At 38.7% G+C, this 12473-nt stretch overlaps 1 protein-coding gene across 7 annotated transcripts in view; it reads right to left on the minus strand.

Moving 5' to 3' along the window:
* CMC1 (C-X9-C motif containing 1) overlaps nt 1-12473 on the minus strand; it is a 72819-nt gene that overhangs the window by 34354 nt on the left and 25992 nt on the right. For 3 of the 7 annotated variants that reach the window (XR_006279310.1, XM_038392735.2, XM_038392740.2), the window contains exon 3: nt 9743-9809. The exons of 3 other annotated variants lie outside the window; for them this stretch is intronic. Coding sequence is in view for 2 of the 4 variants with exons in the window: in XM_038392735.2 (XP_038248663.1) it covers nt 9743-9809 (67 nt within the window). In the remaining 2 variants the exon portion in view is untranslated. Of the gene's footprint in view, nt 1-3285; nt 3366-9742; nt 9810-12473 lie in introns of all 7 variants that reach the window. One more of the 7 variants, XM_043508997.1, reaches the window with a different exon arrangement.

The following is a 12473-nucleotide window of genomic DNA, read 5'->3' on the forward strand; positions in this document are numbered from 1 at the left end:
CTCCCCACATCCCCCTGCCCTATTCCACCCATCTTCCTTTCCCACTGCCTCTTTCCCCAACCCCCTTACCCTCCTTCCCCCCATACCCCTCTTACCCAGTAGGGTTGCCAACCTTCCAAGATTGGCCTGGAGTCTCCAGGAATGAAAGATTATGTCAGGTGATTAAATCTGCAGGAATACTTCCAACCAAAATGGGCAACCTTATTACCCAGCCTCACCATGGACACTCAGTTGTAGAGAAAACTGGAAGGCTCCCAGCACACAGAAGGGGAACACAACTGACACTGGGACCCAGGAGGCGGTGTTTATTGCAGAGTCAGTGGAGCTGAAACGCAGCCCCCTTCAGTTAGACAGCTCTAGGTTTGCAGAAATGATGGGGGGCAGTGGCACATAACCCCATATGTCCACCCATGCCTTGCTTCTGTTTGGGGGCCATTCCCCCCCAAACTGCCTCCATGGTCGCCCCCCCCCAGCCCCACGCAGCTTCTCTGCCATTTTCTGCAGGTTTCAGAGTAGCAGCCGTGTTAGTCTGTATTTGCAAAAAGAAAAGCTTATGCTCTAATAAATTTGTTAGTCTCTAAGGTGCCACAAGTACTCCTTTTCTATTTTCTGCAGGGAAGCACAAGAATTCTGCGGGGGTTGGGAGTGGGGTGTTTTCTGCAGGCATGCAGTCACACAATTTTACTCCTGGGGGAATTCTGTGGATCTAAATGAAATACCTGGTCATTGTCATCATCCCCCCACAGCAAGATGAATGGAAAGGAGACCATCACAAAAATGTATGTATGTTAGCAAGGATTGTTAAAAAAATGTTAGCAAAGAGAAGGAAGAAATGAAGGAGGAAACCAGAACTGCCAAGGGATAGCAAAGATTAACTGAAGGACGGGTGGAGGAGGGGGAGTAGTTTTCATTGCTCCCTTTACCAAATATATTGACTAGATTCACTGCATAAAACTACTACCCCAAAGCCTGAAAAAAGTAACTGACTGAAGTCTAATATTTGAAGTTGCAGCCTGAGAATCCAAATATCCTGCTAAAACTTTTCTATTTTCAAGTCACATGGTCATATGCCTCTCTTAACCAATAGTGGGGAATGAGCATTAACACCACCAGCATCCATCCTACAAAAATAAATGAACAATTTCTTACGTTTTTACAGACTGTCCCAAACTTTTCCTTTAAATTTTTGCTTTTTATTCAGACCATTATTGGGAGCCCTCCAAGTGCACAGGAATGTTTAAAAGTATTCTATGGACTTATTTTCACACTATAGCTGCTTCGTATTCCCCCACATACACACCTCTCAAGAAATATTGACTTTTTCATTGAAAATAAAACTTCTGTTCATTCTTTTGATAAAAAAAAAAGTATTTTTCAAAGAAGAGCCCTTTCAGTTGCAGCAGTAGAGTATAACAGGGATTTGACAATATTTGCTACTGCTGGTGGAGTTTTTATAACTCGTAAGGACATTACTCTCAATACAGAAACTGTTGCCTGTTAAAACATGCTGCAGAGCATTTAAGTCTATTTAACACTGCAATCCAGATATTAGACATATACAAACTCCGCTCCCACGGAAATCAACGGCACAGTGCACAATTAGGACAATCCTGAGCACTTCTGAAAGTCCTATCCGTTGTCTTTAACTGTTTGTCACTGTGAAATATTCGTCCACCAATTTTAACTGTAAGATTAATACACTACTAACATAGTATGTAGACTATGAATTACATGTAATAAAACTAAAAGTTGTATTGTTTGCACAGAATTATTTTCTTCTTCTTGCAATAGATGACGACAAAAATTAGGCATCAACACAGATCAGCATAAAGAAGTCTACGAGTAACTTAAGTACAAGCTAAAGAAGTGTGTCAATATCAACAAGGAGTAGAGGCTAGTAATCCTCCCCAAATAAACGAAGATCCCAATTTAGCAAAGTATTTGAGCACATTACTCACATCCTTAAATTCAGTTATCTAACTGATTTAATATCACAATGGGTCCGCTCGCATGCTTAAAGTTCGGAACATGCTTAAGCATCTTGCTGAATCAGAGACGAACAGAACGGCTTCCTATTAAAATGGCTTCATTTGAGTGAGAAAATGATTCTTCTCTCTATTTACTCTCTGATTGTTATCCAGGTTAGATGTTGCTGGGCTCTTCCTTTATCTCCCCAAAATCTCTCTCTTCCTCTCCATTCCTACCTCCAAACCTCAGCTTCTTGCCTTAGGGCTTGTCTACATTACCCGCTGGATCGACGGGCAGCAATTGATCCAGCAGGGGTCGATTTATTGTGTCTAGTTTAGATGCGATAAATCGACCGCCAAGCGCTCTCCCGTCGACTCCGGTACTCCACCGGAGCGAGAGGCACAGGCGGAATTGATGGGGGAGCACCAGCAGTCAACTTACTGCAGTGAAGACACCACATTAAGTAGATCTAAATATGCTGACTTCAGTTACATTATTCATATAGCTGAAGTTGTGTAACTTAGATCGATCCCTCCCACCCCATTGTAGACCAGGCCTTAGTCATCTCTCATCTCAACCCCTGCAACCGCCTCCTCTTACGGCTAACCTGATTTTTGCATCATTCCCTTCAAATCTATCTTCCATGCTCCCCACTCCAATATTGTAATAGCTCATCCCCACAGCCCAACTTTGCCTGACCAACTTCCTCCACTCATTCATGTCATCTTGCTAACTTGGCAGTCCCTGGTTCCTTTTCACCCAAAACGACTCCACACCTTCTGTCACACTCCCTCCCACAGCTGGTGGTATCCATCCTGATCCTGTGCACCACCTAGCCTTGCACTCCTTCAGATCCTTCTATTTTTGGCGAGTCTTCTGATCTTAATTTAAAAAAAATTAATATTCTTTATAAAAAATGAACTAATCAGATGTTTATGCATCTGCATCATAAAGCTCCCATGGATCTTGTACTCCTATAACCTTTGTCTTCTCTATACTCCCCCACCTTGATTAACCATCATACCTGTGAGTAAGACAGTACACTATTTGGGCCAGAGACCTGTCTTTTTATTTTTCTTAAAAGTGCCATATACATCTACTGTACCATATGAACAACAATAACTACAATAATGATGATGATAAATGTATTCAGAGGTTTTATAAATGGGAGTTTAATGGGCTTTTAGTCAATAATATAGAACATGTTTTTTAATAAACCATTAAGTTTTGTAGCTATCTTGTTGCCAAGGCCTCCATTAAGTACTATATCAAGAAGGACAAGCACTTTGGGACCTTGGAAGGGGCAGATGGCTTTACCCTTCAGTGGTCTCAATTAGACGGCACAAAATTCAGTATTTCTGTCCCACAGGAAATTCCAGTATTTTGTATTAACACTCCTAAATGAAACAAAAAGTTGAAATGTCAAAATTTTGATGGAACAGAAATTCTGAAAACTGTCAATTTAGAAATAGAGAAACATTTCAACATTTTCAACAGAAACAAAACAATCTGACATTCCTGGAATAAAAATGTTTCACTTCAGTTTGCTGGACTGAATTGCATTTCCCTGTTGCCTGATGGGAGCTGTAATTCTGACCCCCATTCTTTCCTATGGGCCAGGCTCCCTGGCTGGATTACATTTCCCATAATGTACCCAGGGCCGTGTAATGATGCACAACACAAAGGAATGCAGTTTTATGGTTTTTTGAACAGATTCAAAACCAAGCATTTCACGGCAGTTCAGGACATGAAATACTCTAATTTTGGTTGAACAGACCTGAAATGAAATACTTCATTTTCCTGGTGGTGGTTTGAAAATTTTCGACAAAAATCAAAATTTCAAGTTTGAGATAACTGGTTTTCCATAGGAAAATCATTCCTGAAGAACATTCCCAACCAATTCTAGTCCCAATCTTTTCTTTCACCTAGTCAATCCCAGAGGTAATGCCGGGCAATTACTTAAATGTCCTAAGGGCTGTGTAATATGGCATTCCGCAGAGTTCTGTTGGGTCATCATCCTGTTAAATGAGCTGGGCTGCAGGGGAAAAGAGTGGGGACAGTTCAAGCTGAAATACTATCAGTAAGTGGATGACACACAGCTTAATTCTTTTTTACCTGACCTGAATGGTGGAGTCTCTTTGCTGTGTGTGTGTGCGTGTAGTGGAGATTGGGACTTGAATAAGAGCGAGCTACAGTCACAGCTCAGACTACATGAAAGTGAGATCTATTTATCTATCTAGGCTCTGATATGGCTCCATTGCTATGGAAGCTGATGCTGGTGGGGAGGCAGAAACATCTGAAAAGCGTGGTAATGGTGAAGCATCTTCCCATTGTTATTGAGGATTTAGCCCTGCTTTTGTAAGGGAGGTTTCACAATCAAGTTGATGCTTCTGGGTACCCAAGAATTCCAGGATTTTCAGGTAAAAGCTGTGGATGGAAGCATCCTTTTTATTTCTAGTCTGATTTTGGGTGCATTGTATCTGCTTTATGAGATCAACTTGTTAACTATTTGAAAGCTTTTCTGCTATTGGTTTGTAGTTTGAATACACAATGAGAATCACTTAACCAATGGCTCTTTTGATCAAAAGCAGAGTCAATTTTCCACTGTTGAACTAAATCATTTCCACAGCAGACACATTGACTTCAACAGTAGAAAAATAACCTATTTCCAGTGTGAAAGTAACCCCAGGGTAATATTAATAATGTATACAGTATGTAAATATTTATGCAGATACATAGGGAATATAGCATGACCTCTTGAAATCTTAGGTTTATTTACACAAAGTACCAACTGCATTATTCCTGAATGTAGAGTGAAAGGGGGGAATTACTGTTTAAGTTGCCAAGGAACAGTTTTAATGGTTAAGCAGATGCAGTTAAGATAGCTGTGGAAGTCATATGTTGCATTTCCATAGTACTGTAGCATGCACTTAACAATATGCGTTACCATGTGCAGCTATTCCATAGTAACACATTATTCCAATATTATTTTCAGAGTAGCTATGTGACATATGCTTCATATGTCAGAGTATCTGTAGATTTCTATTCCCACCAATGCAAGGTGTAATATTAATTACCCTGAAAGAAAATCAAGCATGTACTCACAAATAAGTGGTAAGAGTGACAGACAAGTGACTATCCGCGATATAAACAAGAGCTGAATCAAGTACTAAATTTCTGGGAAGGGAAACTATGAGGAATTAGCCAACACTGTATATAAGCTACCTCATTATGCTTCTTTAAATCTCTGTTTAAAACTTTCCTTTGCTGTGATGCCTAAATAAACCTGACAGAGGTTAGGCCACTGGAGTGCTGAAACCCGACCACTTCCTATTATGCTGATTAACAGTGTTTCATTGCTTCTTTGTAGTCCCTTGTCTATCTATAGATAGCTGAAATCTTGTCTTATATTTAGATTGTAAATTCTTTGTTGTGTAGGTGTACAGTGCCTATAGCAATGGGATTCTGGTCCATGACTAGGGCTCCTAGGTGCTACGGTAATACGAATAAAAAAATAATAAGGAACACACACACTATGGAGCAGATCCTCCAGCAGCTGTGCATCACTCCGCCACTGTGCAAAGCTGTCCTAAAATGGACTTAATTGGCCACAAGAGCATTCCTTCGCATAAGCCAGTGGTTTTCAACCTTTTTTCATTTGCAGATCCCTATAAAATTTCACATGGAGGTGCAGACCCCGCTGTGAGATGGGAGGGTCCCAGAGCCCAGGCTCCAATCCACGCCTGAAAGTCTACAAAGCAACGAAATAGCCCCGCAGTCCGAGCCGGCTGGCACGTGTCTAGTTGCTGTGTAGACATACCCTAAAGTGACAGAGAGGATGGTAATATTGTCAATAACAATGGACAAATAAGGGAAGGGAAGTGATTTGGGGGAAACAAACAACACAGTGAAAACTGAGGACCGTATAAAATAGTGGTGAGCTATCCAAGTGATGGATAAGAAAGACAGTTGGAATTGAGAGACTGGACAGAAGTAGAAAGATCAAGGTAGAGAAGCAAGACCTGTGAATCATCAATATAGAAGTAGTTGCTGAGGCTGTGTGAGTAGTTGAGTTAAAATGACTGCCCAGGAATAAAGTGAAAGGAATATTTCCCCAGTTCTCATTCTCCCTTTACGGTTTAGTAATTGTTAACTCCATCTCTGATGTGTATGTCTTCTACCAATTCAACCATTAGGGAAAGGTATGAAAAGCAAACAACTATTCTCTTCCTCTCTTTTTTATAGAATAAAAATGCATCAGTTCTGCAAGTGTCCAGGCACTTTTAATCAGGCTCAGACCTGGAAGAACAACTTACCTCCTGAAACTGGATCTCCAAGTTAACACCTCAACACATTCCTTGTATATCACAAAAGCTGAGAAGAAAATGCGTTCATAAGCAATTTACTGTTTAACCCTAAGTCAGCTGGGTCAGAGTTCCTGCCCAGGGCATTAATGCAAATACATTAGAGCAATGTCTCAGGCTATAACACCTTCTAGGTAAAGGGTATTTGTTAACTATTTACAGTGCCAAGATTACAGTATGTATGTTGTGTAGGGAGAAAATTATGTAAGATTCTGATTCTTAAGTATAAACCAAGATCAGCTTCTTAAGAAAGCCAAAATGAAAGATTTAATAAATTGAATGTAAATAATCTGACATCAAATGTGCCATCTATGGGCATTAAACTATCAATACAGATAATTAGGTATAGATAATAAAAGTATGATAGAAGGTAAAAGAATCAAAATGAATACAGTCCTGGTAGGAATATGGCAACCTGGCTGAAATTGATATTCATTAGGGTACTCTTTGCATGAATAGGGAGCATTTGGACTCTATGGTCTTTATCAGAGTCCCAGCTGGTAATGGCTGAAGGTTAATGCCTTACCCCATTCTGTTCACTTTTCTGTCCTAATTAGTCCTCCAAATCTATAGCTGTGAAACCAAGTGTCTGTGCTCAAAAGAAACTAATTAATGCTAGCAAATTAGATCAAGTCCAAAGATCCAACAGCCAAACTCTTAAATGCTCCTTGTTAATAGGAAGTGTAGCTGTCAATAACTGCTGTTGGTGGCTATAATGAGGCCTCTTTCTTTCATTGAAAGTGATTTCATTTCTCTTTGTCCTGGTAAAAGCTGTTCCATTCCCCCACCTTTCTCTCCCCCCCCCAAAAAACAACCTAAGTTGCAGTGGTGAAGCTAGCAGTCTGACCCATTTCCTATAACCAGCTGAGCTGAAATGACATGAGAAATCATAGGAAAAGTTCCCTCCCTAAATTATGTTTTATTCAAGTCTTCATGGAAGTCCTATCATTTAGTTAGAATATCAAAATTTTCATTAATGAACAATATGCTCTCATATTTCCTTGAAAATTTCTTAATTAGTTTAACAGAGCTAGGCCTAAAAGCATCAGAAGGAAATCAACAGATCTAGGTCCAATTTCTTCAAATTGTAATTTACATATAGCTGTTCTGTTTGCCTAGCTTGTTGGAACAAAACTCAATAATGATAATCCCTCTAGAGGTTGTGTTAATTCACCAAGTTAAATGGGATGAGAATAAATGCTCATTGGAAGTATATGGGGTTGAATCAGTATTTCTAAAATAGAAACTATTCTGCATAAAGTAATAGTATAAAGATTCAGCATCGTATTCTCAATAACAACATTCAGAGAAAAAAGCTAATTTATAACGACTCAAAGTAAGACTAGACACTACCAACATAATCTAAATGCATCTCAGTTATACACATAAAACTCCAACACAATATGTACAATACCATTCACAGTAGCTACATATATAAACAGAATGGCCACATTAAACATTATAATACAGGCATTTTAATATTCTGGATAATAAAGTAGCATAGGATAAAGATTTTCTCCCTCTCTCTACCTGCAGCTTTGTTGCTGGATTGAAATGAAGTTCTCAAATTATATTGATTTTCTTTTCTTATAAAAATCAGAATGCAAATAATAAGGCAGCATACTTCTTTTACCTTCACATGGAAGGCTATACCAATCATATAATCCATGATTTGTCGAATTTCTCCAACCAGACTTTGCATCCAAAACTCAATTATGCATCTTCCAACCAATCAAAAAACAAATGAGCAACTTCAAATTTAAAAAAAAAGAGCGAGCGCGCGCAAGGGAGTTCTATCTGCATAATCAAAAAGCGGCAATGTCAGCTGGCTCAGTTTTCATTAAATAATTATCTAGATATTTTTATTTTTAATAAGCCTCAATGTCTGATGTTGCTATGCAAGTTATTCAGTTTACTGAATAATCTAAATCCTGAATAGTTCCAGTATTTCTATTTTAATGATTATAGAACACTTCAAATTTAGTAATGCATTTTCACCACTACACAAGGCAGGTGAGCAAATTCCATTTATGATAATGGATGGTGTATTCCTTAACTTTAAAAAGTCATTATATAGCTTTAATTTTCCCAAGAGAAACAGGATCAATAAAATTGTAAACATGCTAGCTACTGGGCAAATCTTGATCATAAAACTCTTGGTGCTGTCAGTCATGGACCAACCAACCAACGTCAGCTGTGCTTCAGTATTCTGACTGCAGGAACCAACAGGTTAATTTGTCCCAACACCTGGAGAGTGTTTGCATTGATTAATGGAACTTGGTCCTCTTTATTACAAAAGAGAATGAGCAATGCCAGTGAATAGCATTAAGCTGAGCTCTACTAAGTATTTCACACATTTTCTTATCTACATTTTTTGTAAGAAACATAATAAGCCCCTTATTTTTATGGAAGGAAGTGCTACTTAAGGTGTCCTTGGGCATTTAAATATGCAGCACCACAGTGTTGTCCAAGCTTAGGAACTGCTCTCCTTTTGTGGGTCTTGGATATGTCAGGTGCAAGGGTCATGGTCTGGAGCAGGTGGCCCCTAGAGGGACAGAAATTATCCCAGTGACAGAACTAAAACTATGGTTGACACCGGCCATGCTCTACTGTAGGGAAGCCTGCAGTAGTGTTGCATCCCATCATCTTCGCTAAGTATCAATATGGGCCCTGGGCAGAAGAGGGCTACTGGAGAAATTGGGGGAGGGGAATTAGGAAATGCCCTTTGCCAGCAACACTTTCCTAACTCTTCTTTGATAGCGCTGCCAAGTGTTTTTAAGAGTTTATTCAGCCATATGTATCCACAGTTGCTCTAATTATACACTTTTTACTGACCACAAAAATCATTTTTAGATTTTTCACATAACAGTTTGTCCCAAGAAAGTCTTAAGATTACAATGGGTGGAAACATATCCTCACATCTTTCTGTGTTTTCTCCCCTTCTCCAGAAAAATAAACTCTTAGCCTCTCACAAAAATGAATGTAAAGTCTAGTTCACAAAGCCAAGCCTACATGGCAGGCAGAGACAATTCTAATTTCAATAGTCCAAGTCAAACATGCAATAGGGTTTCCCAGCAACACTCTGAAGTGGAAACTAATTGCATGTCCAATCTTCAAAATTTGCCAATACAAGTAGGACCCAACATCATCCAAACTGTGTGCATATATTCGTGAGTGGATCTTGCTAATGGAAGAAACGCCTTGTCAGAGATGAAATCAGGTTTGGATGGATTAGCTGTTGCTAGCTGGATCTGCCTCCAAAAAGTTTATTTCTAGCTCAGTTTCCCAACTGAACACTGTGATTATTACCTATGTATCATAATTACATAGTCACCTATATGCAATATCTAATAGCTTGTTGAACTCAGTTTTAAAGACGATTGCAACAAAAAAATGGTCCTATTTCTTACCTGTGGCATAGTACAAGACAGTAACACTGAATAAGCAGGGACAAAGTTTGACTTTTGCCTCTTGAGACTGGGGGTGAGAAAAAAGTCCATATTTTGTTTTATACACCATACAAATGATATGAATTATGTCCTATATTTTCAAAAGGGACTAATGACTTTGGATGCTGACAGTTTTGGGATTCCCAATTTCCGGCAACAAAGGCCTGAATTTAAGTGTATCCACCTTCTGAAAGTCAGGCCCCTTTAAGTTTTCTCAAGATGAACACCAAAATCACAAAACGTAGGCATATATAATACATACCCTGCACATATAACTATTCAAATACTTTTGGCTTTAGAACTCTCTATGTCCATCCCTGCCACCAAGTTAAAGAATTTCGAACTCCAAGATCCTAAGGACTTAATTCTGCTCTCTGTTGCACTGGTGTAAATATAACAGTGCAGAATCTAGTCCTAGCTGTGCCATAAGTGATCTTGAGAAAATGGTATGTAGCACTTCACAGACTGCAGCCACTGAAATTTATGAAGTTTAACACCACCCTGTTCTGACAAAAAGCAGGCTTCAAAGTCCCAGGAACTATTGGGATTGGCAGCTGAAGTTGTCAGAATTCCTGTCAATTTCAGTTGCTACAAGCAAATATAACATTTCCAATATCACTTACAGATTTTGGGTGCTAATGAGTTCCTGAAATCTGTAGTAATTAAACTTTGAAAAACATTTTAAACATTTTAAGTTGTAGAATTAGCTTTTAAAGGTTGTTTTGAATTTCATTTTAAATTTTTAAGAAAAATGTGTTTTGCTTAAGAAAACCATTTTTTATAAAAGCAATAGCTGCAGTCATATTAGATAAAGAGTCTTCTGAAATCACTGATTTCTGTATGATACCCAGAATGCACTGAGGCAGAGGTGGATAGGTCTTATATAATTTCACACTATGTCACATGCAATTGCTTGCAATGTCAGTGAAATAAAATATCACATAAAAATAGTTTCCCTAGTGGTACTTGTATGAAGAGGGATTTATTTTCAAAATAAGATACAATACTTGTGTGATAATGTTCCATTATGAATATATTTCTATTCAATGTGATGACAAACCCATAGATTTAACTACTTTATCTGATGGATGTTGGTGACTAGAGTGTACCATTAGTGACCAGGTTTCAAGAATGGACCTATGTATATTTCACAGTCAGAACATATTAGCTGCAAAATAGTTTTTCCAACAGTATTACTTATTAACTCATACAGCACCTTTCACTAGAAACATTCTTTTCAGTTATATATAGGGATCACTTTAACCCACCATTGAAACATATCCAGCTCTGGAGAGAGACGGAGCAGTCAAAACAGTGTTAGCAATGCCAAGCTCTTCAAGAGAAAGCTAGAAGAGTTTCATCTAACTGAAATGCCAGTCATTTAGATATGCAGTGTAGTTGTAGCGGTGTCAGTCCCAGGATATGAGAGAGACAAGGTAGGTGAGGTAGTATCTTTTATTGGACCAACTTCTGTTGGTGAGAGAGACATTTAGATAGGCAAATGTAGTTAACTAAATTGAAACATGGCCAGGTGAGATGCCACTATTCTTTCAAAAAGCTGTTAAACTAGCAAATGCAATCAGGAGCTTGTTTTCTCTCTCACTCAAAAGATGGCAACTCCAACAAGTTTATGCCTGACTGATGCCCCATCATGGGGTTGTTTAACTGTGATTCAGATCAAGATATATTAGCTGTGATGCTCTGAGTAAGTTTCCCAGACATGAAGAACAGCTCTGTGTAAGCTTCTCTCTCATCAAAAGAAGCTGGTCCAATAAAAGATATTACCTCATCCACCTTGTCTCTCTAATACATACATGAGGACTTTTGCGTGCTTAATGATACAATTTCTGTCCAAACAGAGCTTATGCTTTCTTTTTTTATTACAAGGAGTACTATTTACTCTGATTAGCACCGCTCCTTATGCACTAACAAGACATGCTTCTGTCCAAGAACTAATTTCACAGTGGAATTAAAGACAACTAAACTTAGCCCCTGTCATAAATATAAAGGGAAGGGTAAACACATTTAAAATCCCTCCTGGCCAGAGGAAAAACCCTTTCACCTGTAAAGGGTTAAGAAGCTAGGATAACCTCGCTGGCACCTGACCAAAATGACCAATGAGGAGACAAGATACTTTCAAAAGCGGAGGGGAGAGAGAAACAAAGCCTCTCTCTCTGTCTGTGTGATGTTTTTGCTGGAGACAGAAAAGGAATGGAGTCTTAGAACTTAGTAAGTAATCTAGCTAGATATGTGTTAGATTCTGATTTCTTTAAATGGCTGAGAAAATAAGCTGTGCTGAATGGAATGTAGATTCCTGTTTTTGTGTCTTTTTGTAACTTAAGGTTTTGCCTAGAGGGATTCTCTATGTTTTGAATCTAATTACTCTGTAAGTTATTTACCATCCTGATTTTACAGAGGTGATTCTTTTTACTTTTTCTTCTATTAAAATTCTTCTTTTAAGAATCTGATTGCTTTTTCATTGTTCTTAAGATCAAAGGGTTTGGGTCTGTGTTCACCTATGCAAATTGGTGAGGATTTTTATCAAACCTTCCCCAGGAAAGGGGGTGTAAGATTTGGGATGATTTTGCGGGGAAAAGACGTCTCCAAACCGGCTCTTTCCCACTTATATCCCTGTTAGACGTTTGGTTGTGGCAGCGATAAAGTCCAAGGGCAAAAGGTAAAATAGTTTGTA

Source organism: Dermochelys coriacea, chromosome 2 (assembly GCF_009764565.3).
Source record: "Dermochelys coriacea isolate rDerCor1 chromosome 2, rDerCor1.pri.v4, whole genome shotgun sequence".
Taxonomy (NCBI): Eukaryota; Metazoa; Chordata; order Testudines; family Dermochelyidae; genus Dermochelys; species Dermochelys coriacea.